Raw genomic sequence first — 25,648 nt, forward strand, 5'->3', positions numbered from 1 at the left:
ATGGTATCATATGAAATAGATTAAGTTGGGGGCACTACTTTTACAACTTTTATGTTAATTGATTGTGTTTTTTGACTGGCTACGACAAAATGGAAGAGCTTGTAAAAATGGAAAATGTACAAAAAATAATAGTAAAGTCCTGCAACTGTGTTAACCTTGTGCGTTTGCACAATGGGAGCTGTTTTCTCAAAAATACATTTTTTATTCTATTTAACACTGTAATTTCATGAAATGTAAGCCGTCATTGGTTGGATTTAATAATTAACACAATATTTACAATCTCTCTCATGGTTATTTCGCTCTAAAAAGCATTTTTGAAATTAAAAGTTAACCCAAAAGTGTCACCATTCATGGCCAGATCTGACTGGCTTCTGTTACCCACTGTGCGTACGTTTGTTTTCTTTTTTCCCATATTTCAGCCCTGGATGAGCGGAGTTGGGGAAAAATATAAAGAAAAAAAAATCCTCTATGCTATTCATAGAGTACGTATGCGCTCGCTAGCAGGCAAAATCGAGAGCTGCTGCTGCTGCTAAAGGTAGTAATAATAAACACAAGCTACTGTGCAAAAGTGTACGTGAAGTTGGGATCGCCCAAAAGGCGTTCAACGCAATATTATTCTCTCTGGCAGCGAGAGAAACACAGTAGAAAGAAGCTCGCGAAACAAGTGTATCGTATATCATCCATCTGGAAGCAGTAAGATAAACAAATCAATAATGGCAAACGTGTGTGAGCCCCTAACCCTGGCGAAAGGTAAAGAAAAACGAAGCAAACCACACCGCACCTTGAGCGATCAATTCATCCTCCCCCCGTTTTGCTCCCCCCCCCCCCCTTCTCCCCGCAGATGTGAAGCGCTCGATCGAGCTGTTGGAAAAGCTGCAGATGAGTGGCGAGGTGCCCGCGACCAAGCTGGCCGCCCTGCAGAAGGTGCTGCAGAGCGACTTCCTGAACGCGGTCCGGGAGGTGTACGAGCATGTGTACGAGACGGTCGACATCCAGGGCTCGCTCGATGTGCGTGCGTCCGCGACGGCCAAGGCGACGATTGCCGCGTTTGCGGCCAGCGAAGGACACGCCCATCCGCGCGTGGTCGAGCTGCCGAAGACGGACGAAGGGCTGGGCTTCAACGTGATGGGCGGCAAGGAGCAAAACTCGCCGATCTACATCTCGCGCATCATCCCGGGCGGGGTGGCCGACCGGCACGGGGGGCTGAAGCGGGGCGACCAGCTGCTCTCCGTCAACGGTGTGTCGGTGGAGGGCGAAAACCACGAGAAGGCCGTCGAACTGCTGAAGCAGGCGGTCGGCTCGGTGAAGCTGGTCGTGCGCTACACGCCCAAGGTGCTGGAGGAGATGGAGCTGCGCTTCGACAAGCAGCGTGCCGCCCGAAGGCGCCAGCAGTATTAAGGACGGGCGTGTTACTAATCTCTAGAGCAGCAAAAATCCCATCCCAACAGCAGCCATCCCAAAAAAACGTGGTGGCTGCCTGTTTGTGTGCGTGTTCATGTTATGTGTGTGAGTGTGTGGTGTGTCTGTTGTGTTCGGAACTGAATTCTCAAATATTCTCATCCACCCCAACCACCACCCCCCGTGTTCTGTTCATTGTAAGCGGACACGCGATGATTTAGTAGAAAATTGAGAGTCTTCGAAGGAAGTGTATTTTAGTTTGTGACGAAAAATGTGACCAATCCTGATACAGGCTCCACATCTTCCTGTATAGAGTAACACTCATCCGTATTACTGCTACTCATCCTTCATCTCGTGTGTGTAACATCCCGTCGATGTTGGAATAATGATGAAGTTGATCTTAGTCGCCCATGCGAACATCGATGGCGGTAGGGCGGGAAATGCGTGCTGGATGTTATCCTTCAAGTTCCCATCGACGGATGGTGCATGGTTAGAATATAGAAAACCGTGAAACACCGAGAGAGAGAGATTAGAAACAGCTCACAACACTACCCTCCTTTTACTAGACAGCAACAGCACCACGTTCGCTTTTGTGTTAGAATGTTAACGACTTTCTGTTCTCATGTACGGTTTAGCGATGAAATGTTTTCTTTTTTAAATATGTAATTAAACGGTAAGAATGTAATAAAATGTAGCCTCAGTTTACCTGAAATATCGTCCTGCTTGCGGCATTTCGCCTTTCTGCGCCGCTGCTAGCTCTCGTACTTCTCCACCAGATGCCGGGTGCCGTACTCTTCGTACTCGTTTCGGCTCATGCACGATTTCATGAAGCTGAGCGACTGGGAATACTTCTTACCACCATGCCAGGCATACGTGATTGGACTGGAAGCAAGAGAAAGACAACGATAGCCACTATTTAAAGCAAGGAACAAAGAAATTGGCTGGGCAGACTCACTTTTCCGGAACCGTCACATTAACGTCGTACTCATCCGGTGCCAGCGCTCGGACGTCCCGTTCCACGCGCGACTGCATGCCGGGAAACAGGGCACATCCACCGCACACGACAATGTTCGCGAACAGATGCGGCCGTGTCTCCTCCGGGCACAGATTAATCGCATCCACGATCGCTTCCGGTACGCCCATCTGCTGTATCCCGACGTCCGACGGGTGGAACAGTATCTCCGGTATAACGAACCGCTCGTTACCGAGCCGCACCGTCTGTAGCTCCTCTCCACCATCGCCCGCCCCACCCGATTCGTTCGGTTTGCGTAAAAATCCGCGCCGTATCTGCGTGTAGTCCGGCAGCACGTACTCCCGCAGGATCGTATTGTCCGGGATGCGTTTGCGCGCTATCCGCATGTCCTCGTTGAAGTTCTGCGACACGAAGCAGCTGTCCTCCTTCACCTGATTGATCACGTACGATTCGTCCATCACGTTCAGCTGCCGATAGGAGATGATTTCCTTCAGATGGTTCGTCAGCACCTTCCCACCGACGTCGATGCGCCGGATCGCTTCCCGCACCTTGCAGCCCTTCACGAACGGCACCACGTGCGTGAAGCTGAAGCCCATCTCCACCACCACGCAGGCGAGTGGCCGTTTGCCCTCCGGCTGCTCCGTTTGCTCGCTGTGGGTGTAGTTGAACGCCGCCAAATCGATGGCCGTCGATTTGCACACCGCATCGCAGTCGTACTCTTCGTACAGGATCTCCAGCATCGCTTCCTGGATCGAGCCGAAGTTGAACAGCGGCTCGGTGATGAGGAGCGGCGTGTCGGCAAACTGCACCGGACAGCAGTCCGGGCTGAAAAGGTAGTCCCAGACCGTTTTCTGTACATCCCAGTTCACCAGGTAGCCGCGCTGAAAGCAGAGGATGTAAAACAGGCCCGACGCGTCGCGGCACTCTTCGATCTGGTTGCCGATGAACGGTCGCCTCCGTTCGGATTTGGCTTTTGTGATGCAGTTCAGGATGGTTCTGGAAATGGAAAGCGAGATTGGCAATGTAAATTGAAAGGACGCAACTATAGACTTGCTGTGTGTGTGACTTACTTCGGTTCGGAGTCATCGGATAAACCAAGCTTGGCGTAGAATGCGCCATTATCCAGCACGAACGCGTTATTGTCGCCCATGATGAGGGAAAGGGTTTTGGGAAGCTTTTTGCTTCCGTTTTCGATTCACTTTTAGTTCTTCAAGCCAGGACGACCGGCATCGGTTTGTTGTTGTTGAGTTACAGTGACAAACAAAATGGACGAAGCTGTATGGAGTGTAGGAACGGCGATTATTGTACTTTATTTACCTTTTGAAATGAAAGAAAGATTTTAAAACAACTAGAGAATTATTGAAATGAAAAAGCAAAAGTATTAGCAGTTAAAATATTAACAAATTAATATAATACTTCATTAATTTATGCATGTAGCAGCCCACTGTGCAGTTCGCGTGGCTCGTACGCAGAGTACGAGCTGTCATCAAGAGCTGTCAGAATTCCGTGGCGTGAACGACCATTCTGTTTGGCGCCCATTTTGAGAGCAGACCGATTTGGAAAAGTAAAAATAAAGAAAATTGAACAAAACGCTAAAGTGGTGACCCCGACGTGATCCGTCAATATTTTTCACAATTACGAACGAATTCAAACAATGGAGAACGAGAACGCAACTGTACCGTGTGCTCAGCATGTTTATGCTGGTGAAAGTGTAGCATCATCATCATCATCATCCGCGGCTGTTGCAGCAATTGCTACCCCGCGTCTTAACCCACCAGTTATGGCCGACACCAACATTGACGCATATTTTATGTCCCTCGAGTTTTGGTTTGCTGCATCTGGAATCACCGCCCAACATGACTCTCAACGGTACAATATCGTCATGGCCCAGGTTCCCCCGCAGAAACTTGGTGAACTTCGCACAATTGTCGAGAATACTCCAACTAGTGGAAAATACCCATATATCAAATCAAAGTTGACGGAACATTTCGCTGACAGCCAGCAGCGGCGTTTGCATCGTGTGTTGTCTGAAATGCCCCTTGGAGATTTAAAGCCTAGCCATCTTTTTAACGAGATGAAGCGAGTTGCCGGCGATTCTCTAGGGGACACCTTGCTGCTAGACTTATGGGCAGCTCGACTTCCTGCTCATGCCCAAGCAGCAGTAATTGCTTCGCGTGGTGATGCCGCTGACAAGACGACTATAGCTGATGCTATTGTCGAATCTATGAGCTTACGAAATATTAGCTCTATCGGTCAGGAAACAACTACAACTGCTCTCAATGTAACATCGAGTGATCAACAGATTCAGGATCTTAAATTGGCAATCGACGCATTATCGAAACGATTTGACAAGATCCATCCTAATAACCCCCAAGGTCGATCCCGTTCTCGCGCACGTAGTACGGATGCTGATCGCGCTAGAGACACATCAAATGGGCCATGCTGGTATCATCGTACTTACGGAAGTAATGCTAGAGTATGTCGCGCACCTTGCTCTGTAGGTAATTGGCCTTCTTCCAGCCAGCAATGACGCCACTCTGCTGATGCTGTGGAGGAAAATGGCGAACTTTCCTCGGCAGCCACAATCTGTCGACTGAAAATTGCAGATTGTTCTACTAATATGCAATTTCTTATCGATACTGGAGCGGATGTTTCCGTCGTTCCAAAAGGATTAAAATCAGCCAGAGTAAAGCCTTCGTCTATCCAATTGTTCGCCGCTAATGGAACTGCTATTGAAGTATACGGTGAAGTGTTACTGAAAGTAAACCTCGGCCTCCGTCGTGAATTTGTGTGGTCGTTTCTCATTGCTGATGTCTCAACGGGTATCATCGGAGCAGATTTTTTACGGAAGTTTGATCTTCTTATTGACTTAAAACGTGGCCGCCTCATAGACAACACTACCAATTTAGAGTCACGTGGTTTTCTTACCAGAGATATTGACATTTCGGTGAAAACTTTTTCCGCGGCGTCGCCATTTGTAGATTTACTAACTGAATTTCCACAAATAACACACCTCGCCCCTATGGGTACAACAACTAAGTCTTCTGTTATGCATAGAATTGAAACGACTGGCCAGCCTGTATATGCTAGACCTCGAAGACTTTCACCAGAAAAATTCGAAGCAGCCCGTAACGAATTCGAACTTTTGATGAAATTGGGAATATGTCGTCCATCAAGCAGCAATTGGGCTAGCCCTCTCCACATGGTCAAGAAAGCAGATGGAACATGGCGACCATGTGGAGACTATCGTGCTCTTAATGCTCAAACTGTTCCGGACCGATATCCGTTGCCGTATCTCCAGGATTTTACATCAATGTTACAAGGTAAATGCATATTTTCTAAAATTGATCTACAAAAAGCATTTCATCAAGTTCCTATACATCCGGATGATATTCCGAAAACAGCTATTACGACGCCGTTCGGAATGTACGAATTTTTATTCATGACGTTCGGTTTGCGCAACGCGGCTCAAACCTTTCAGCGATTGATACATGAAGTTGTGCGTGGCTTAGAGTTTGTGTTCCCTTATGTCGACGACCTTTTTGTAGCGTCCAATTCTCTCGATGAACATAAACAACATCTGAGACAGTTGTTTGAGAGACTAAATGATCACAATCTGACCATTAATGTAGCTAAATGTGAATTTGGTCGCGATAAGCTCAATTTTTTGGGTCACGCTGTATCTGCTGAAGGAATTCGCCCATTACCTGATCGTGTACTAGCCATCCAAAACTTTAACCTTCCGTCGACAGTAAAGGAACTTAAACGATTCCTGGCAATAATCAATTTTTATCGAAGGTTCATTCCTCATGCCATTGAAGCTCAAATTCCATTATTGAACATGATCCCGGGAAATAAACGAAACGACTGCTCTCCTTTGTCCTGGACTGACAACACTCTTGCAGCTTTCGATCAATGTAAACAACAACTCGCACAAGCCACCTTATTATCTCATCCTGCTAAATCTGCTGAGCTTTCTCTTTGGGTTGATGCCTCAGACATTGCCGCTGGTGCTGTATTACATCAAATTGTGGAGGGAAACGTTCAACCCCTGGGATTCTTTTCCAAAAAATTTGATAAAGCGCAGCTGCGGTATAGTACTTACGATCGAGAATTATCAGCAATATATTTGGCAGTGCGTCACTTTAAGTATATGCTGGAAGGGCGCAGCTGTCATATTTACACTGATCATAAACCCATTATATATGCATTTCGCCAAAAACTCGACAAAGCTTCTGATCGGCAAGCCCGTCAACTAGATTTCATAGGCCAAATAACTACTGACATACGCCACATAAATGGTACAGAAAATATCGTCGCCGATCTGCTGTCTCGCATATCAGCTATACACACATTGCCTTCGATGGATTTTGTTGCGCTGGCAAATGATCAAAAAAATGACGAGGAACTCCGCAAGATATTGCAAGGTACAACTGAATCGTCGCTGCAATTAAAATTAATTGAGATTCCAGGCAGTAACACACAATTATATTGTGATTGCTCTACTAATCGTATTCGGCCGTATGTCACACCATCATTTCGAAATATTGCGCTGCGAGCGGTACATAATTTATCGCATCCTGGGACACGAAGCACAGCCAAATTGATGACCGAAAGATTCGTTTGGCCAAATATTCGAAAAGATAGCATTGCCTTTGCGAGAAGTTGTATACAATGCCAACGTTCAAAAATATCAAGGCATACTCAATCACCATTATCCCAATACCCTTCTCCAGACGATCGATTTTCCCATATTAACATCGACATAGTTGGTCCTTTTCCAATCAGCAGAGGAAATAGGTACTGCTTGACTATAATCGATAGATTTACTCGATGGCCAGAGGCTTTACCTATTCCGGACATGACTGCTTCTACAATAGCTGATGCTCTAGTTTCGGGATGGATTGCGCGTTTTGGTGTACCGAAATATATTACTTCTGATCAAGGTAGACAATTTGAGTCATCACTCTTCTTGGAATTAAACCGCCTGTTAGGTTCAACTCACCTGCGTACAACTGCATACCATCCTCAAAGCAATGGAATCATCGAAAGATTCCATAGAACATTTAAAGCAGCTCTTCTCTGCCACGATAATGAACACTGGTGTGAAAATCTCGCAGTGATACTACTTGGCTTAAGAACAACATACAAAGAAGATATTAAAGCATCACCAGCTGAGATGGTTTATGGTACCACACTTCGTATTCCCTCCGAATTTTTCAACGATATTGGCGAAACAACAAATGAAGCTGAGTTTGTAGCTAATTTACGAAATGCCATGCGATCATTACGCCCCAGACAAACCTCATGGCATGGTTCTCGGAATATTTTTATTCCCACCGAACTAAAATCATGTAAATTCGTCTTTATTCGCAATGATTCCATACGACCAACACTTTCACCACCGTACGAAGGGCCTTATGAGGTTATGGATCGAACAGAAAAAATCTTCAAGGTCAACGTGAAAGGTCGTACAGTATCTATATCAATAGACCGCCTCAAACCAGCCCACATCCTACAAGAATCTTCTGCAAGTGTTCCTGCTCCACCTACCAGTTCTTCTGAGTTACCACCGACTAGAACCACTCGTTCAGGCCGAAGAGTGGTGTTTCCTACCCATCTTCAACAGTACGTATCCTAGTCTGGAAGGGGAGTACTGTAGCAGCCCACTGTGCAGTTCGCGTGGCTCGTACGCAGAGTACGAGCTGTCATCAAGAGCTGTCAGAATTCCGTGGCGTGAACGACCATTCTGTTTGGCGCCCATTTTGAGAGCAGACCGATTTGGAAAAGTAAAAATAAAGAAAATTGAACAAAACGCTAAATGCACATCTTCACGCTTGGTTGCCACACAGACTGGCAGCACTGCCGCGATAAGCAGCTGTCAACACAACTGACAACCACATCACACCTGTTCTGTCACATTGGCCCCGTGCAGCAATCGCCGTGAGAAAAAGCACGAAATCACATCGTATCGCACCGGGAGGAGGGATCTCGTCCAATTTCAACCCCATTTTCATCACACAAAACGGCCGCAGAAAATGGTGCGTTCTGCGGTGCTGGGTTTGGCGCTGGGGCTCCTGCTGGCGGTGGTGGTGCAGCCCGGCACGGCCAACGAAGTGTTCGGCTGTGGGGGTTTTGTGAAAAATGTTAACTCCGAACTGGATCTCAGCAAGGTGGAGGTCGGCCTGTAAGTCTTCCCTTTCAGTTAATTGAATTAACTAACTCTCCCCAACAGTGCCAACGTCCGCAAATTAAATTTTCATTCTGGTACTTCCCTTGCTAGATTCACCCCACAGGGCAGCTTAAAGATCAAAACGGAATGTTCACCGTCGAACGGGTACTACTTCATCCCGGTGTATGATAAGGGCAGCTATGTGCTGAAGGTGATACCACCACCCGGTTGGAGCTTCGAACCGGAACAGGTGGAAATCAAGTTCGACGGCCAGACGGACGTGTGCAGCCAGGGCAAGGATGTGAACTTCCTGTTCAAGGGGTTCGGCATTACCGGGCGCGTCGAGTTCCAGGGTGCAGCGGAGGCTGGGGCGCGCAACGTGCGGGTCGAGCTGGTGGCAGAGGACGGGAGCCGTATCGGTCAAACGATCACGAACGGAAACGGTGTGTTTTCGTTCACACCGATCAAACCGGGCCGATATGTGGTGAAGGTCCAGCACCAGCGGTGGCACTTTGAGCGCCCGGAGTACAAGGTAACGGTGGCCTCGGGCAACACCGAGATCCCGGCCGGATCGCTCGTCGTGGCGGGCTTCGATGTGGAGGGTAGCGTGTTCAGCGATGGTCAACCGTTCGCTGCCGTCGGATTCCTGCTGTACAGCAGCCAAGGCGTAAGCAATAATTTGCGCAACACGTCCCAACCTATTACTAACGCTTTACCCTTTACCCATTTTCCGTACAGCAAAAATCGACTGCCAAATGCTCTTCCGAAACCGTGCCATCCGTACCGAACGCCGCCAACAAAGCGTACGAGACGAACCCGCTCTGCTTTGCCACACCGAACAAAAACACCGGCCAGTATCTGTTTGCGGGCGTGCCCCGCGGCAAGTATCTCGTCCGGCCGCACTTTAGCGACAGCAAGATCAAGTTCCACATTCGCCCCGAAGCCGTCGAGCTGGTGGTCGGCAACGATGGTGTGCGGGTGAAGGAAAACTTCGAAGTGACCGGGTTCAGCGTGTCGGGTCGCGTGCTGCGCTCCCCCAACGGTGCCAGCGTAGCGAATGCGCGGGTCAAGCTAAATGGGCGCGAAATTGCCACCACCGGGCAGGATGGTGCGTACACGCTGGAAAACATCCAGCCCGGCACGTATACGATTCAGGTGCAGGCGGACGATCTGCAGTTTAAGGACCACATCGTGAAGGTGTCGCTCGCCAACCCGTCGCTGCCGGATGTGCTCGTGTCCGGGTTTAAGGTGTGCGGGCAGGTCGTGTCGAAGAAGGCGCACCGCGTCGCGATCACCAAGAAAGCGTCCACCATGATGGTGGAGGTGACGAGCAGGGAAGGTAGCGGGGAGTGGTGCACGTACCTCGAGAATGGCGCGTACACGGTGCAGGTGCTGACGAGCGATGCGGAGCACGCGAGCGGCATTCAATTTTTCCCCGTCACGCAAACGATCGAGGTCAACTATTCGCCGGTAGAGGGGATCGTGTTTTCGCAGCTGCGTGCCACCGTTACGGGTGAGGTGCGCTGCTTGGGAAGGCGGGAATCGTGCGGTGAGCTTGCGGTGACGCTGCAAGCACTCGATGGTAGTGGAAATGCCGTTGGACAGGCTGTAAATGCGGCCGTATCGGATGCCGGGAGCTACAGCTTCCAGAATGTGCTTCCGGGCAGCTACGAAGTGAGCGTCCCGAGCTCGAAGCTCTGCTGGCAATCGAACACGGTGAAGATTAACATCAAGACGGCCAAGGAGTCGGTGCCGGCCTTCGTGCAGACGGGCTACATCGTGTCGATCCTGTCGAGCCACGGTGCAACCATGGCTTACCGGTATAAGGACACCGCCGCACGGGAGGAAGCGGCGGCCGCCCCGAGCAAGGAGGAAGAGATCGTACTGACCGCCGGCATGAACATGTTCTGCGTGAAGCGTGCCGGTACGTACGAGATGCGCTTGAGCGGATGCCATCGGTTTGAGGAGGCGACGGCGACTGAATTCAGTACCGCCAGCACCGTTCCCATCTCGGTCAATGCCAAGAGCCACCGGAATGTGGTGAAGCTGGTAGCGGAGGCGAAGGAACAGTACCGTGTCCGGGTGGTACGTGATGGCGATTCGACCGGGGAGCTTGTCGAGCTCGAACTGACCGATGGACGGGCTGATGGAGGGTACGTGTATCGGAAGGAGTTTTTCCTCGAGCACGGTGAGCGCGTCACGCTTGTCCCGCAGAGCGAAATCATGCTGTTCAACCCAACGCAGCTGGTAGTGACGGGTGGAAGCGACTGTGCGGACGTTTCAACGAAGCTGAGAGCGACCAAAGGACTGCTGATCAACGGACGCACTGATCCCCCGGTGAAGGATGCGACCATTACGCTGCTCTTCCCGAAGAATGCCGATCTCGCATCGCAGGTAGCGCTCACCGACGAGCGTGGCGAGTTCCGGTTCGGTCCAATCGATCCATCCCTCGCGGTGGAACTGTCCGCCGAGAAGGAATCGTACGTGTTTTCCGCCTTCGATCGCACCACCAGCTCGTTCAGCGGTCACAAGCTGTGCGAAATCATCGTCACGGTAAAAGATGACGCAGGTAACCGGTTGGCGGGCGTGCTGCTCTCCCTGTCCGGCGCGGAAAGCTACCGCAAAAACATGGTCACCGGTGAGGACGGTACGATCAAGTTCCACTCGCTGTCGCCCAGCGAGTACTATCTGCGCGCGATGATGAAGGAGTACGAGTTCCGGCCCAACTCGCGTCTAATCACGGTGCAGGAGGGTGCGACCGTGCAGGAGGAGCTGGTCGGCCAGCGGACACAGTTTTCCATCTACGGTTCGCTCACCTCGCTCAACGGTGAACCGTTCCCGAATGTGGCGGTCGAGGCGGTGTCGGATGAGTCGTGCGGTAGCGTGCTCGAGGAAGCGACGAGTGAGTTTAACGGTCAGTATCGTATCCGCGGTCTAACGCCCGGCTGCCAGTATCGGGTGCGCGTGCGCACTGGCACCGGACCGACGGCGGCCGTGGATCGATCCATTCCGCGCGAGCGGCTCGTAACGGTCGGGAAGGCGGACACGCGTGACGTGAATCTGATCGCGATCAGTCCGCTCGCGTTCGTCGATGTGACGGTGCGCGTGGTTGCGTCGCAGAACGAACACTACAAGACGCTCAAGATTGCCCTGTACCGGAAGGGAAGTGATTCGCCCGTGCACACGCAGCGCATCGAGCCACCGCTCAACCCGAAGTCCAAGATTAACCCAGGCATTATGGTGTTCTTCCCGCGCATACCGTTCGACGGCAAGAGCTACCACATCGAGCTGACGAGCACGCTGTCGGAGAAGAGCTACCGCTACAGCCTGTCGGCGGTGTCGTTCGTGGCGAACGCGAGCAGCTTCTACGCGGAGCTGCCGTTCGAGCCGGAGCTGCGTACGGCCGAGGGCGATCTCAACCAGAGCTCCCTGTCCGCGATCGTGCTGATCGCGCTGATCGGGTTCGTGTTCTTCAAGCAGGAGCTGGCGTTCGAGCTGCTCGGCATGGCCTGGGCGAAGGTGGGCACACTGGCCGGTGGTGCGATGAGCAACCGGCGCCCTACCGGCAAGGAGCAGAAGAACGATGGCGGACACATCGATACGCGCGACATTGACGTCCTTGCGTCGACCATCGATGGAATGAAGAAGAAGAAAACCAAAAAAGTGTCCTAGAAAAGGCCTGCGTCATCGGTAGAGAGGCAATCATCGTGTAGCACGGAAAGAGGGGTGTGTTGTAGTCAGACATGAATCATTTCGAAGAAAAATAAAGGGACGACATGGTGTGGTGTGTGGTAGTAATGAAAAAAAACTGTGTTTTATTTATTTTATTTTCCTTTTTATTTTGCCTTCCTTTTAATTGTAATAAATAAATAAATACCGAAAACTAATAAATACGCGCTAAAAATACATTCTCTTCTTAATTACAGCTAAATCACGCTTCACGAAACGGCCAAGCGACGAACCCTCGAGTTAGTTTCTTCGGAAGCGATTCGGATGTTTCGGGAGCAGAATCAATTTGCTTCTGCCAGGGCTAACGGTGGTAGTTTCCTCCGTCGAAGCGGTCGAATCAATTCATTCTCTTGCATATCATCAACCGTATCAGACGACGACCAATGCTGCTGAGGGCCTACAGGGCGAACCGGTCGACGGGCAAACTTTTTCCTCTTCGGCACCTTGCAGTCCTCGTAGATGCGACCACAGTCACTGTAGCTGACCGCCTTCTCATCACCAGCGTCACGATAGTTGTGGAACACATCACGGCTGTTAATGGTAAGGAATGCAAGTAATGAATTAAAAGTTTTGTTTAGTTTTGAGCTCGCCCTTCTCAACCTACCCAATGGCACGTGTGACGAAGAGGAGCAGCGGGTTCCGCCGCGCTTGGAAATCAAACTCGCACACGAATCGCTTCCGACAGACACGACGATTCACGCCCAGAAAGCGGAAGGTCATATCGGTTAGCGTGTCCGTCCAGTACATCCTGTACAAGAGAAGGAAGAGAGCTTATTCGGTATAACAAACAGTATTTTTCGTTGTTTCACCCAAACAAACTTACTCATTCTCTTCCAGCTCATCCTCATTCGCATCACTTCCGGCCGTTTGCTGTCTACCCGCCTCAGCAGCACGCTTGCGCCTCGTTCCACTGTACTTCGAGTAGGACGAGTAGGACGAAGTGTCGGACGACGGTGGCAGATAAGCGTTCGAAGGTGGCCCGTACGAGGCAGCCGGTGTGCCGTAACTGCTCGACGAATGATCGAAGCTGGTGAACGTCGGCTCCGGTCCCGGGTAGCTGGAGATGATCTCGTGCCCCGAATGGTAGCTGGTGTACGGGCTCGACTCCAGGAACGGTGGCGGTGTCTCGCTAATGTACGATGAACCGAAAAAGCCACCGGGAAATATTTTGTGCCCAAAGAAGTAAATTCCAGCTAAAAAAAGACCCACCAGGACGATCTTTGCCTTCACCAGCACCACGGTCGAGAGGGTGGAAAGGATCGGGCCAACTGGTGCGCGACAGGGAAATAGAGGAATGGTGGTAAGTATTTTGGAACTTCTTCACACACTTTAAAAGCTAAAATTAGCCAAACTTACGAGATTTGAACAAAAACTTATAGAACCGCTTTCTTCGCCGACCCTCATCAACTGATCGCGTGCTTGATTCGGCAAGATCTTGCCCTGCCACCAGCACCAGCATGGCTGCCATTAGCAGCAGCTGCTTGAGTAAAGCCATGATCACCGGTTCACTACTTCACGCAAACGCAATGTTCCACCCAACAATAATAGCACACGAAACGACAAAGACACGTTTGACTGATCCTTTTATTCCACAAACACGAAACAAACACACACACACACGCACACTTCACCCCACCGATATCACTGTACAATTTGTCCCCGTTCACTGTGGCACACGGATGTAGCGCGAATGCGACCCAAAAGCATGGGTGGGCAGCATTTTATACGGCTGCCATCGCACATCGACGCTGAACGACGAACCTCAATAATAATTGAAGCTAATTCTCAACTGCCGCGCCACTCCGGTTCCGGTCGGGTGTTGTGTATGTGTGTGTTAGTGTGTGTGTGTGTGTTAGTGTGTGTGTGTGTTAGTGTGTGTGTGTGTGTGGGGGGGAGGGCATCTCACTTTCTTCCGCTGGGTGGAAATAAGCGGAACACGATGCCCCATCGGAACCATGCCATATTCAGGGAGGGCTCAAAAGATGGACCAGACACGTTGAACACGTGGAGCTGTTTTTGGCGGCGGGTAAAGCTTGTTGTTTTACCATTTTTGGGATGGTGATGTGGATCATTGAGGATGAGAATTCCCCAAAACACTCCGAGTATGGTAAAGTGCATCGAAGGGATAAATTAATATTGAATGAAGCTATTGTTTGGTTGCTACTGAGCGATTCGTCTAGTAAATGCGGTTAGCATCAAAAATTAGTATGACTTACTTTTGATACACAAAACAGGAGTAAATAATTAGGAGATGGTCGATGGGGCTAGAGAGTCGATAGGACTTGTAATCATGCTAAAAAGTGTTATTTACTGCAAGCCGAGAATTCTTAAACTAACAAACAACGGGATTTTAAGAGAAAAAAGAATAATGATTGTTATTGAAATAGAACAATCATAAAAACAGGATATAACTGAAAGAGTATGCAATATAATAAATTAAATAAATCACTTAAACAAAATGATACAACAATAAAAGATAAAAAAGAAATGAATTTATAAACAAAATAGCAAACCTATTCCAACAAACTAATAGTAAATAAACAAAACAAATAACAAATAAAAATCAAAAGTAGTTTATTCAAACTAAAACATAAATAACAACAAATCAAAAGACTAAAGTACTAAAAAACGTTGCTTGCATTTAACAAACAACAAATACGCTAAAAAGAACTAGTATGTGAAAAAAGATAAATTATAAATAAACACAAAAACAAGACAGAAAAAGGAAAACAAGTACAAAAATACCTTTAAAAAAGTCTGTCTAAAAGCAGTAATAAAGAAGATGTGTCGTAGAAGTAAAACATCAATGATTGATCATGCAAAGGTAACAAAAAAGATTCCCCGTGGAACCCCAACGATAGGAGAAAAACGAATCATTGTTAAGAACAACGTTACGCAATCCAATTGCGCAACCGACTGCTCTTGTTCCATTCTCCGGTTCCGGTAACCAACATCATCGTTTCTAAGTTGCGTAAGTTACGCAAAGAAGGCCATACGCAAGAAGAAGATCCAGCACCGCGATCTTCTCCACGCTGCGCATTAGAAAACCGGCGATCGATAAGAAAGTGTCAACAAAAAGTGGTGCTGAAATGAAAGTGAATGTGCACCACTTTCCGGGTAGAAAATATTCCGATTACTAACATGCCTACATGCCTTCCATCGCTCGCCATCCCCCAGATAAAGGATGGTGTTAATTATGCTTTAACGTTTTAAGCCACAGACAGCCAGACAGTGCCAGACCAGCGATATGCGCAATATGGAAGTCGCGCACTTTCTTCCTTGCCATACATGCGACATTTAGCACCATAGCTTTTGGAGTTTGGTGGTGCTGGAGAGGGAAGAAGATTGTGTCAGATGGCTCTATTTTGGTTTTCCTTTCCGGCCAACTGGGCGATCGCATCGAGGTGAAGTATCATCTGATCGGGTCATTTTCAAACGATCGTCCATCCTGAGATGGAGCGTTACCTGTCAGCTGTCGCTCTGCTTGCTCTGTCAGCGGTGGTTGCCGTCGTTGGAGTGGAAACGGAAGGATCTAACTCCACTGCGGGTGCACTGGTAGAGGCCAGGTACGATCATTATGAAGACATCTTCCGATACTGTAAGTAGATTAGTTCACTATTTGAAGGGAGTACTAGCAATCTGTTATCTCTTTTACTTTTTGCAGGGTGGCCTTGGTTCACGGACCTATCGACGGTCGTCGCGATCAAGCTAAAGATCTGGATCGTACTGGTAGCGATGCACGTGTTCGGCGATGGGTACTACTGGTCCAAGTGGACCGGGTCCGGTGAACCGACTTACCATCAACCGCCAGGCTTTGGTTGGGGTCGTCGTAAGCGGAGGGCTATTGACCAAGAGGATACGGGCATGGCGGAGCTAATTTTCAACCAGCTCGACATCGAAGACGACACATGCCGAAAGCGCATCGTGTGTGAGCTCTATCTCGAAGGCAAACGGGTGCCGGAGCTGTGGCGAGCGTTGGCCGCCCCAGGATATGAAGTGTTTCGTGCCTATCGTCCAAAAGCGACCGTTCGTAGCTCGGCACAATGTCGCAAGCTTTACCAGTGTGAGCTTTCGCATAGAAAGGATGGAACAGCGGGGTGGTTTCAGCAACCAAATGCACTAACTGATACGGATGGAGATGATTGGCGATGGCCACGGTAAGGAAGAGGTTCACGGGAAAATTGTTGTTAAGATATTTATTTCACTGTTCGTAAGAGTAAATTTTAAAATAAATTGCATATGAAATCTTCAAAGCACTTCTTGTTTCACGTGTATGGAGTAGTCGCGAAGTACTGCTTCGTTAGTGAAGGGCTTAAGATAGCTGCGAGCAGTACCACTTTGAAAAACAGCCATATTTGCGTAATGTACACAAACACAAGCAGGTACTGAATGGTGTTTATTACTGAAACAGCAAAAAAAAAGACTTTAAGCAACTTTTATTGAATTAGATTTACACCAAACTTACCAGATATCTTGGGGCGATGTTTGACTGGCCGTTTGTGTATCGATATTTGTAGCTGGGATGTAGTATTGGATCCAGCAGTGTTATCTGTATGATTTACACCGCTCGTTAAAGCTACTAGCACCATCATAAACACTGCACAGATACATAGTTTGATGTACATTCTCGGAGTGTAAAGCTTCCTACTGATGGAAGATTTAAAATGACTCGAACGGAGCGGGCAATATGTGACCTACGATGCGTGTAGAGACTGCGCTTGCGTGATCTTAAGAAAACAAACAAAGCAGACATACTTTTCTCTATTGTGTATGAAACTTAATGTGAATGTGTGCATTGGGGCTTGTAGTCTTAATGTTTATTTATTGTACAAGAAAATAACTCAATCTAAATTTGAAGCAAATGCTTAACACTAGCTTCCAGCTTATCTTTCCAATGGAGCTGCAAATCTGCAGCTGAAAGCCCTCGATCTGCCTGTCGTCCCCAGCCAGTCCCCAGCGAAAGATCGTGATGAAGATGATGATCAAATGTCGGTTCATCCAGAATGATTGCTCCAGAGCAGCAGCTCTGTTTTGCGGGGAATGCTTTAAACAACACCACGATGATGAACACCGTCAACCAAAAGCCACCCTTTATGATCCACAGCACACTGTGTGCGATCCACCAGCGCCAGGCGTATGGGTAAGCTGGAAGGTAGAAGTTTCCCATTGGTGTTAATTCTACTCAACTCTGTGTTTTTATTCGGCTCATTTCACTTACGACTGGAGTGTCTTCTTGACTCCAATGAAGTGTCTGCATTGGCTGCCACTAATGTAATGGTTGCTTCAAGTATGAAGATCAAGGCTACTACTCTCTTATTGCACATCTTTGAAGATCAAGGCACTACTGAGCTGTCGAGCTAAACGTTCGATAGACATCTGTCGTAGGATTAGAGAGAGACACCCCAAAATCGAAGCTCTAATTGATCGTGTATGGAGGGAGTAAAGGAGCGATCGTTGCTAACGGTAACGGTCCCCCACAATGATCCACTCTCAGTGAACGATCGTCTGCGGATGCGGAAGCTGCACGATGTATGCGATTGCTGTACTGCTTGGTTGGCTAGCAACCACGATCGGCGCACTTGATGATGGGGTGTTCGATGAATCTAGCAGCATCGATACAAGCGTTGTCGTTTCCGGTCGTGGACATCATGAAGATTTTAATGAGTATGGTAAGTGAAAGAAAATATAGAAAAATAAAATGCGATACGTTAAATGTTTCAATTGCTCTTACGATTGTTACAGGATTTCCCGAGCTTGTGTTTGGATCACATGCGGCCGCTATTGCAGCGTTTACGTACTATATTGTGATTTTCTTCAAAACCTACCTGCTAATCCATCTTGGGCTTTTCCGGCAAAGGGAGGCAGAACAGCTGTGGAGTGCGAGGCATTCTGGAGCTGAAGATGATCGATATCCATCGTTGGATCATTTATTTGAATAGATTCGTGCTGTTTTATATTGTGGCTAGTATTAGATATTTATTTATATTTTAATAATATTTATTTGTACATTGCAATAAATCCTACTATTTATTGTTCCAAAAACGCTGATATCTGTATTTCTTTTTTTTACTAAAATGTTACTATGACATTCGTCCTATTTGGTTCCTACAAGAAGAGGTCCAACAAAATCAAGCAAAATCTCCCCTGCACAACATTGTTGCTGGTTTACGTTTAACTCATCCTCAATTAGCATATGGCATCTAACCACCTCCCCTTCTATCCCAACCTCGAACGAAAGTTCAAGTGCATCGAACACTGGATCGAGGGAGAGTTTGGAAGGATCCTTCGCGCGCGTGCTGTGCCTGAAATCAGTCAGTGATAAGCTCTTTTACCGGTAGCAAGTCATGTCGAGCCGTTGGGTTTTGTTACTGATCAGTCTGATGCTCGTCGTAGGATGCGTTTCAGCAAGGAGACATCATGACCATCATCATCGGATAACGCCACTCAAGTATAGCTATGGAATATGTAAGGATCACAAATAGAATAATTACATCTAAAAACATACTTTGTCTTTATTTTATTATTTTTAATCGTTTTTTTCCAGACGCTCCCACTGGCTGGACGGTTGCGCTTTACATCTGGTACATCGTTAAGTTGGGCTTTATATTAGGCGCTCTGCTGTTGCTACTGTTTGCCAAAAAATGGAACACCAACCGGCAGCCGATTGTTTTTGAAACTGGACCTGAATATTAGTGAGTTGTGATGAAATGTTTTTAAGATTTTTTAATTTAATTTTATTGATTTAATGTTTTACTTTTCGTTTCAAAGCCATCATCGGTCGTTGGACACGATGGAGCCAAACCTTTTCCACCCAAGAAGCAGAAGAGACGTGCGTCTTTACTGGAACGATCGAATAGATGTTGTGCGATCAACATTACGATAGTGAGCTTAGTTTAATTATAATTTAGGTAATATTAACACCAATTAAACTGTAATAATTTATTGAAAGTAATTAATTTAAATAAATAAAAGAAGATTGTGCTGAAATTTAACCAGAAATAAATCGACATGATTTTGTGTTTAGAACATCATTTATTGGGAACGCGACAATCGAAAAATTCCATTAATAAAATAGAATAAAATATAATACTCACACCGAAAACAAACGTACCCATCAAGGAGACGAAACTAATGTAATGCTAAACCCTTCAAGTAGGGCCATCTGGTTGTTTAACTTGCATGTTTTAGCAATTAAGCATTTAATTTCATTTCATGTCGAGCCTATAGCGGTTAACTTGGCATTACTGCATCCACGTGTGTCCATCGTCAAGCTAGACCAATTCCGAGAAGCGTAGGAAAATCCTGCATGCATGCTTTCCAGGGTCATACAATTTTAAACCTTTAAATCACTGAAACGCAGACACGTCAGCAGCATTAACTGGGTAATGCATTCAAAAAAGCAATAAATTTAAACCACTTACCATTTTAATGCCTAACCATGTGGACCCGTGTACGTGACTTTTTTAACTTGTTCACTTACTCATCCGTGACGTCGCGAAATTTCAACCGAAATTTGTATCATTAAAAAATGAACGATCTCCTCTCTTTTCCGTGCTTTATTTTGACAAACAAATCGTGATCGTGAATCGATCGAATCAAGCGAAAGTGTAAACCAACTTCCGGTCAACAGCCGGAAGCAAATCAACACGTCTCTCACACACTTTCCTTCGCCTGTTCGAGCGTTGGCGTAAATTGATCACGATCGTTTATCACCAACCCTACTCGTGAGTGCATTCGTGAGTTGTTGAAGTTGATGCGATTTTTGCTGCTTCCGATGTCAAGAGTACCGACTTTACCGCCCTTTCAGCATCATCATGCCATCAACAGCAACTGTAGTGGTCCAGAAGTCGTTAAGGATGTGGCGAATTGTAGTAGTGTGTTTGATGTTGCTGGTCCTAACGGATCTCTGCACGGCACAGCGTGTGCGTCGAAGGCATCCACACTATCCAAAGTTTGAAATTTGTAAGTAAGGTTAGAATTAGGTAAGGTTAGACAATTACAATGTGCGTGTGTTTCGTTCGTTCCAGTATGGCCTCTGCATTGGGTCAGTGCGGCGTACGTGTGGGGCTTTCTGAAGCTGGGAGCCATATTCGCTGGCCTAATGCTACTGTTTGTCTTTCGCCATCTGGCCTGGTGGAACAGTACACCAACGTACCTCGGCCATGATGCTCCTGTGTAGTAAGTATTCGGGTTTACGTGCATACTTTTTCTGGGAAAGATGTAATGATCATTATTTTTACAGTCATTTTAGAGGTTTCAGTACTAACAGGGGCGATGGTGTCACAACGAACAACGAATACAGCAACGACGAGGTGCTCTATTGGACTGATAAGATTGAAAGGGCTGCTCGACTGTTTGGAGAAGTGAAATAAATTTTAAAATATAACAAAACGTTTTAGTACCCTTTTTTGAATTTAAATATCACACAAAAAGCGATTATAAATCAAATGGAGCGACAAGATCTGATGGAAAGATGCATGTACAAGTATTGGATTTGTTATTGGATAACGTAACAAAAATAAACAAAATATCAAAAGTATACAATTACTGATAAAAAGACTATTTTTCGGTACACCAAATGGGAAACGAACTACACTTTGGCCCATTAAATCCTTGGAACCGCAAGATTGATCCAACTATGTCGATAGGTCGAAAATAGGTGCAATAAGTAAAAAGCAAGAAAAAGTGAAAATTTTTGTTAATATCCGGATTTATTTAGCTTAAAATCACATCAAACACAGATTCTTACGGAATAAATAATTTCTTATAATCTAGAATAAATAACGATATAATAAGGATTGAGCACACTCTTAGCTTTCGACTCCATTCCCCTGCTGGTGCTGCTGCTGATCCTGACCTGCCATCGCCTCATCGTAATCATCGATCGATCCCTGCATCGGTCCCTCCAACACGTTCATCGTTATGGAGCTTCCCTGTGCCTTGCACGTGGAATAAATCTCGGCACACTGCTCCATACTGCCAGCTGCAATATCATCTGCCGACCGGTACTTGCGGAAGATATCCACCCCGAGCATGCGCGTACCAAGCTTCAGCAGGAAGTCACTCTTTGCCCGCACATCAACCTCACACACAAACCGCTTGCGACAGTCCGTGGTATGAACGCCCAGGAAGCTGAACGCCAGATCAGTTATCATGTCGGTCAGCAGCAAATCGGACTCTTCGCCCGGCCGTACCGTTTCACGGATCGAACGACCATGGTGGTGCAATGATGGAGGCTTGTCCCAAATAATTTCCTCATGATGATCGTGATGGTGATCGTGGTAGTACGGGGCGGATTCGCGCAGAATGATCGGCGCACAGCCGTGCTTGGCCGGGAAGCCTTTGAAGAACGCCCAGAGCATGATGATGCCGAGCCAGATGGCACCCTTCACGATCGCGATCACAAACGCGGCAATGCCCCAGCCCCATCCGAATGGGTAAACTGGAACGATTGATAGAGAGCAGTGCAGATAATGGTTGAAATTCAAATAAGAGCTGACGTTACTAACACAACTTGAACTTACTTGCAGAATGAAAAGGTCCTCGCTGTCTTCCAGTTGCTACAACATCCTGGTTGGAGCTTTCGCTCAACTCCTCCAACACCGGAGAACTCCGAACGCCGTCCAGCACACCCAACAAGACGATAACCAGCCCCATAACGATCACCCTTTTGGTACCCATTTTCGACACGTAATGACGATCAAAACATGCGGTACAGCTGCTAGTAGTCTTTTATAACCAAACCCCAGCACCACCTCTCGGAACCTTCCTAATTGAAAGTGCTAATTAACGAGTGACACTTTCAATTTCTTTTGCGGTAGTGTGCACTATATATGAGACAATCTGACCGTCGGATCGGGTTTGTTTGGTGCCGGACAGGATGGCGGGAAGGGCGATGAAAATAGCACTTGCGGTACTGGGAAGTTTGCTCGGGCTGTGCACCGTACTGGTACAGGGCAGTGAGGTTAATAGTGAAACTACGCTTACCGCACGATCGGATCAGTACTACGATGAGATGTGTAATGAGGAACACTTGTTTGGAATAGTTAAAAAAAGTGAACCGTTTCTCAACTTGGCTTTTCTCTAACGGCTCTAGGGTATCGATTCTGGACCTTTCCTGTGACGATGGCCATCAAGGCGAAGGTGGTGGCGTGGCTGTTGTTCATCACGTACTTTAGCACGATCATGCAGGCACTGGTGTACCAGCGATCGGAACCCCAACTGCCGGAAATATATTCCGTGCCGGCCCACGGCGATTGGGGGTAAGTGAGAAAAATGTAAAAAAGTGGATAAATGTATCTGATACTACACTCTACTTTCTCACAGACATCCGCCGAGTTTCACGAGTTGGGGCTAAACTCGTAAACGATTCAGCGAAGCAAGGATCGACCACTAAGACTGAAACGTTCAAGTGTATTTATTTAAACATAATAAAATTGTGCCTATTTATTTGAACTACGTTTTCTATTGCTTATGCAACTACTTGCTATTTACAATGTAATAATATGTGTAACGTGTACTTACTAATAGCAATGCTTCTACTTAGCACCTTTCCCTTTGATGCAAAATAATTTTCACATTGCATTACGCAGTGCGATGGAGGCACGATGATGGAAAGTCACCGCGTCATGCAAGATGAAGTCGTTAGTTTCCGTTGCCTCGTTGAACGTTCAACAACCATTCGTGATAGCGACAGCCGAATCAAGGATGTTCTGGGGATTTATTTTGATATTAATTGCGAGTGATGGCTGCAAAGCTTTCACCCAACACGAGGGACTTAATGTAACAGCTATAACCACAAAAGGAACAGTTGCAAAACGATCAGATGATTATTTTAACGAAGTTGGTAATAATAGTTACAAATCGTAATTTGAATTGAAGAAAATAATATTTGCTTTTCTCATTGCTAGGTTTTTTCGCGCACGTTACCACTTTTGAAGCGTTGGCAATAGTGGCGTTCGTGGCTAAAGTTTGGATCTTTCTAAAGACGTACCTAATTTACGCTCTCGCTGTCACACGAACGAAATCACGAACCGCGAGACTCTTGCAAGCCAGCCCATCGCTTGAACAGCTTTATAAAACGATGTACGATTTGAATGTAATTGAATAAAATGATATACATACAACGTTTATTATTCCTTCCTTAGTGTAACTGCTTCACCACGTTCTCCAAATAGCTCGTTACGATCGGATAGATTGGATCGTACTGGGTAATATTCTTCTGCCGCACTACCGTGCGATACTTCTGCAGCGCTCCGGTAATCAACTCCAACCGTTCACGCTCGGACGTATGGCTTTCCAGCCATTGGAGCAGCTTCTCGTTGCCCCAGCCAGCAGTAACGTGCGGGCTGGCCATTTCGTTCCCCGCGTGTCCAAACAGCATAAACAGAACGATGTACGGTGGCACCACGCCACCCTCTTCGCTCGTCTGCTCCACCAGCTCCTGCGGCGGCACGGTGAACAGAGAAGCGATGGCACGCAGCAGCCGGAAGCTTTTTCCGAGCGAAGAAAGATCGGGTACGATCGGTTTCAGTGCACCTTCCAGGTGGTGACAGTCGGCCTTGAGCCGCTGTCTGCCGGTGGAGGAAATCGGTCGAATGGTGGCAAGGTTTTGAACGAACAGTTCAATGCACCGTATGGCCAGATTGTGGCCCGCCTGCTCGATCACTGCCCGATCGTTGAACGGTAGGATGTGGGTGCTCCAGGCGCGTACGATAAAGTCCTGCAGCTCCTTCATGTACAGAGAGGGGCCGGCGGTGGAAATGTTGTTTGAATTTAGACCAGGTTCACGGTGCATGGAGAGCAGAATTACGTTCACCGCGGAGTGGATTGAAGCTGAAGCGAGATGATTAGGTTGTAAAAGGGTTTATGATCGCACGGTTGCTAGGGCGTCGTATGCTTACCGATCAGCGGCTGTAAGATGGCCATCGTAATTGTCTTCCCTTCTACCAGGCTGGACGTGAGCTTTTTCGCTGCGTCAAGAGCGGAAAATTTCGTGCCCAAATTCTGCACCAATCGATTTATTGCTTCATGATGGTAGCAGATCACGTTGGCAAGGGTAATATTTTGCGACTGTGACACGTTTGGATTGTCTGAAAAAAGTTAAAGAAAGCAAATCAATAAAGATTGCATTTAGCACCCAAAAGCCAAGACCCTACTTACCAAAAACTTGCTGCGTCTCCGAGCCCAGTTTCACATTACGTTCAATCTTATTCCAAAGATCCTTGTTCGATACACACAGCACACCCGTTACGAGCCCGATCAGCCGTGGGTCGACGATGGCCGCATTCAGCTCGGTCGATGCTACGCGCACCAGCGCATCGATCACCTCCTGGTTGGGGAAATCGATATCTGCCAGGGCCACCTTAAAGTTGTTGGCACACTTCTCCAGATAGCCCGCCTCCAGTGAACCAAACACCTGCTCGCCGAACGTGAAATGCTGATCGATTTTCGTTTCCAGCCCACGGGCAAGCGAAAGCAGCTTCGGTAGGCCCTGCTGAAGCGCTTGTGTTACGTGCGATTGGGCCGCTTTGAACGAGCTCACAAGCTGTTTCTCCAGGTTGTTCCAAAACTTGCGATCAAACTCCTTCGCCAGCGTGTAGTCATCGCCGAGCGGCAGCTCGAGCAGACACTTTTGCAGAAACAGTACCTGCGTACAGTGGCCGTACATTTCGTCCAGGAACAGCCATTCGAGCGCTTGCCACAGCTTCGTGCGGAAGTTGGACGAATTGGTAAGGGTTGGCGCTTTGCCCGGCGCCTTCAGTTGGCGTGCTTCGGCCCGTTCCTTTGCCGGCGAAGAGACACCGTTTTGCGCAGCTTGGCGACGTCCGTGCCCGCAAACGATTCCTTGATAGCGTCCTTCAGATAGCTGCCAAACGTTTCCAGCACGTTGTTCAAGCATTTGGGCAGTATCTTTAGATTGTGAAAGATGCGCACGCACACACCGACCTGGTCGGGTTTGTTTTTCAGTATGCCCTCGAAAAGATCCCGATTTGCTACCTTCAGCAGCCGCTGCTTGGCCTTCTTGACGGTGCCGATCTCGTCGCGCAGAAAGTCAATCTTGGTGAGATCCACATCTTCCATCAACCCTTCCAGCTCGTTCACGATGCTGGCCTGTTCGGCCAGATCGTTCGTGCCGTCCAGCTCCTTATGAACCTGCAGAAAGCGGGCACACTGGCGTAGCACGTGCGATGCCTCGTGCAGCCGACCGAGCACTTTGGTTTGCGTTTCGAGCAGATCGTACGGTACGGTTATCTGCCGGCGCAAACGTTCCGCACCGAACTGGAGCGTTTCGATGTGGCTCGTAATCGATTCGATCGAAGCGTTAAGCGTACCGGCATGTTTGGCCTGCGATATCAGGGCACCGTACTGCTCCC

General features: G+C 47.7%; 10 protein-coding genes across 10 annotated transcripts; 6 read left to right on the top strand and 4 right to left on the bottom strand.

Moving 5' to 3' along the window:
* Positions 1-442: 442 nt before the first annotated feature.
* LOC121602355 (protein lin-7 homolog C-like) lies at positions 443-2,103 on the top strand. Its single transcript, XM_041931133.1, has 2 exons — positions 443-750; positions 842-2,103. The coding sequence occupies exons 1-2, from the start codon at positions 714-716 to the stop codon at positions 1,396-1,398; spliced, it is 594 nt and encodes a 197-aa protein (XP_041787067.1). The 5' UTR covers positions 443-713; the 3' UTR covers positions 1,399-2,103.
* Positions 1,757-3,692, bottom strand: LOC121602354 (actin-related protein 6-like). Its single transcript, XM_041931132.1, has 4 exons — positions 3,442-3,692; positions 2,354-3,367; positions 2,105-2,280; positions 1,757-1,857 (listed from the first exon to the last, which is right to left on the bottom strand). Exons 1-3 carry the CDS (start codon positions 3,519-3,521, stop codon positions 2,151-2,153), a joined length of 1,224 nt encoding a protein of 407 aa, XP_041787066.1. The 5' UTR covers positions 3,522-3,692; the 3' UTR covers positions 1,757-1,857; positions 2,105-2,150.
* Positions 3,693-8,179: 4,487 nt separating this feature from the next.
* On the top strand, positions 8,180-12,351 carry LOC121602349 (nodal modulator 1-like). The gene is made up of 3 exons (XM_041931125.1): positions 8,180-8,558; positions 8,655-9,210; positions 9,282-12,351. Exons 1-3 carry the CDS (start codon positions 8,410-8,412, stop codon positions 12,213-12,215), a joined length of 3,639 nt encoding a protein of 1,212 aa, XP_041787059.1. The 5' UTR covers positions 8,180-8,409; the 3' UTR covers positions 12,216-12,351.
* A 202-nt stretch (positions 12,352-12,553) lies between these two features.
* Positions 12,554-13,949, bottom strand: LOC121602362. The gene is made up of 4 exons (XM_041931141.1): positions 13,629-13,949; positions 13,096-13,540; positions 12,877-13,020; positions 12,554-12,803 (listed from the first exon to the last, which is right to left on the bottom strand). Exons 1-4 carry the CDS (start codon positions 13,765-13,767, stop codon positions 12,554-12,556), a joined length of 978 nt encoding a protein of 325 aa, XP_041787075.1. The 5' UTR covers positions 13,768-13,949.
* Positions 13,950-15,642: 1,693 nt separating this feature from the next.
* LOC121602363 lies at positions 15,643-16,433 on the top strand. Its single transcript, XM_041931143.1, has 2 exons — positions 15,643-15,870; positions 15,937-16,433. The coding sequence occupies exons 1-2, from the start codon at positions 15,726-15,728 to the stop codon at positions 16,431-16,433; spliced, it is 642 nt and encodes a 213-aa protein (XP_041787077.1). The 5' UTR covers positions 15,643-15,725.
* Positions 16,434-17,716: 1,283 nt separating this feature from the next.
* LOC121602360 lies at positions 17,717-18,304 on the top strand. Its single transcript, XM_041931139.1, has 2 exons — positions 17,717-17,941; positions 18,015-18,304. The coding sequence occupies exons 1-2, from the start codon at positions 17,800-17,802 to the stop codon at positions 18,209-18,211; spliced, it is 339 nt and encodes a 112-aa protein (XP_041787073.1). The 5' UTR covers positions 17,717-17,799; the 3' UTR covers positions 18,212-18,304.
* Positions 18,305-20,089: 1,785 nt separating this feature from the next.
* Positions 20,090-20,644, top strand: LOC121602364. Its single transcript, XM_041931144.1, has 3 exons — positions 20,090-20,234; positions 20,300-20,450; positions 20,515-20,644. Exons 1-3 carry the CDS (start codon positions 20,129-20,131, stop codon positions 20,642-20,644), a joined length of 387 nt encoding a protein of 128 aa, XP_041787078.1. The 5' UTR covers positions 20,090-20,128.
* A 348-nt stretch (positions 20,645-20,992) lies between these two features.
* On the bottom strand, positions 20,993-22,053 carry LOC121602356. The gene is made up of 2 exons (XM_041931134.1): positions 21,797-22,053; positions 20,993-21,714 (listed from the first exon to the last, which is right to left on the bottom strand). Exons 1-2 carry the CDS (start codon positions 21,951-21,953, stop codon positions 21,083-21,085), a joined length of 789 nt encoding a protein of 262 aa, XP_041787068.1. The 5' UTR covers positions 21,954-22,053; the 3' UTR covers positions 20,993-21,082.
* A 99-nt stretch (positions 22,054-22,152) lies between these two features.
* LOC121602357 lies at positions 22,153-22,560 on the top strand. Its single transcript, XM_041931136.1, has 2 exons — positions 22,153-22,291; positions 22,369-22,560. The coding sequence occupies exons 1-2, from the start codon at positions 22,153-22,155 to the stop codon at positions 22,536-22,538; spliced, it is 309 nt and encodes a 102-aa protein (XP_041787070.1). The 3' UTR covers positions 22,539-22,560.
* Positions 22,561-23,371: 811 nt separating this feature from the next.
* On the bottom strand, positions 23,372-25,643 carry LOC121602365 (conserved oligomeric Golgi complex subunit 5-like; the record flags this gene model as incomplete). Its single annotated transcript, XM_041931145.1, is given in 4 exon segments — positions 23,372-24,107; positions 24,176-24,364; positions 24,435-25,079; positions 25,082-25,643. Coding segments are annotated over 4 exon segments (2,088 nt in total), but the record flags the coding sequence as incomplete, so codon positions are not given.
* Positions 25,644-25,648: the final 5 nt, after the last annotated feature.

Source organism: Anopheles merus, unplaced genomic scaffold, assembly GCF_017562075.2.
Source record: "Anopheles merus strain MAF unplaced genomic scaffold, AmerM5.1 LNR4000421, whole genome shotgun sequence".
Taxonomy (NCBI): domain Eukaryota; kingdom Metazoa; phylum Arthropoda; class Insecta; order Diptera; family Culicidae; genus Anopheles; species Anopheles merus.

Excerpts from the sequence above, each read along its gene's own strand:
- LOC121602362 (XM_041931141.1), bottom strand. The coding sequence starts at position 13,767 with ATGGCTTTACTCAAGCAGCTGCTGCTAATGGCAGCCATGCTGGTGCTG. Across the intron at positions 13,541-13,628 it reads TAAGTTTTTGTTCAAATCTC|TTGGCCCGATCCTTTCCACC; the intron begins GTAAGTTTGGCT and ends GTCGCGCACCAG. Across the intron at positions 12,804-12,876 it reads TTCGTCACACGTGCCATTGG|CCGTGATGTGTTCCACAACT; the intron begins GTAGGTTGAGAA and ends TACCATTAACAG.
- LOC121602360 (XM_041931139.1), top strand. The coding sequence starts at position 17,800 with ATGTATGCGATTGCTGTACTGCTTGGTTGGCTAGCAACCACGATCGGC. Across the intron at positions 17,942-18,014 it reads TGAAGATTTTAATGAGTATG|GATTTCCCGAGCTTGTGTTT; the intron begins GTAAGTGAAAGA and ends CGATTGTTACAG.
- LOC121602349 (XM_041931125.1), top strand. The coding sequence starts at position 8,410 with ATGGTGCGTTCTGCGGTGCTGGGTTTGGCGCTGGGGCTCCTGCTGGCG. Across the intron at positions 8,559-8,654 it reads AGCAAGGTGGAGGTCGGCCT|ATTCACCCCACAGGGCAGCT; the intron begins GTAAGTCTTCCC and ends TTCCCTTGCTAG. Across the intron at positions 9,211-9,281 it reads TGCTGTACAGCAGCCAAGGC|CAAAAATCGACTGCCAAATG; the intron begins GTAAGCAATAAT and ends TTTTCCGTACAG.
- LOC121602355 (XM_041931133.1), top strand. The coding sequence starts at position 714 with ATGGCAAACGTGTGTGAGCCCCTAACCCTGGCGAAAG. Across the intron at positions 751-841 it reads GCCCCTAACCCTGGCGAAAG|ATGTGAAGCGCTCGATCGAG; the intron begins GTAAAGAAAAAC and ends TTCTCCCCGCAG.
- LOC121602357 (XM_041931136.1), top strand. The coding sequence starts at position 22,153 with ATGGCGGGAAGGGCGATGAAAATAGCACTTGCGGTACTGGGAAGTTTG. Across the intron at positions 22,292-22,368 it reads TCAGTACTACGATGAGATGT|GGTATCGATTCTGGACCTTT; the intron begins GTAATGAGGAAC and ends TAACGGCTCTAG.
- LOC121602356 (XM_041931134.1), bottom strand. The coding sequence starts at position 21,953 with ATGGGTACCAAAAGGGTGATCGTTATGGGGCTGGTTATCGTCTTGTTG. Across the intron at positions 21,715-21,796 it reads AGGACCTTTTCATTCTGCAA|TTTACCCATTCGGATGGGGC; the intron begins GTAAGTTCAAGT and ends CAATCGTTCCAG.
- LOC121602354 (XM_041931132.1), bottom strand. The coding sequence starts at position 3,521 with ATGGGCGACAATAACGCGTTCGTGCTGGATAATGGCGCATTCTACGCC. Across the intron at positions 3,368-3,441 it reads TCCGATGACTCCGAACCGAA|AACCATCCTGAACTGCATCA; the intron begins GTAAGTCACACA and ends TTCCATTTCCAG. Across the intron at positions 2,281-2,353 it reads AATGTGACGGTTCCGGAAAA|TCCAATCACGTATGCCTGGC; the intron begins GTGAGTCTGCCC and ends TCTTGCTTCCAG.
- LOC121602363 (XM_041931143.1), top strand. The coding sequence starts at position 15,726 with ATGGAGCGTTACCTGTCAGCTGTCGCTCTGCTTGCTCTGTCAGCGGTG. Across the intron at positions 15,871-15,936 it reads TGAAGACATCTTCCGATACT|GGTGGCCTTGGTTCACGGAC; the intron begins GTAAGTAGATTA and ends TACTTTTTGCAG.
- LOC121602364 (XM_041931144.1), top strand. The coding sequence starts at position 20,129 with ATGTGGCGAATTGTAGTAGTGTGTTTGATGTTGCTGGTCCTAACGGAT. Across the intron at positions 20,235-20,299 it reads CTATCCAAAGTTTGAAATTT|TATGGCCTCTGCATTGGGTC; the intron begins GTAAGTAAGGTT and ends CGTTCGTTCCAG. Across the intron at positions 20,451-20,514 it reads GGCCATGATGCTCCTGTGTA|TCATTTTAGAGGTTTCAGTA; the intron begins GTAAGTATTCGG and ends TTATTTTTACAG.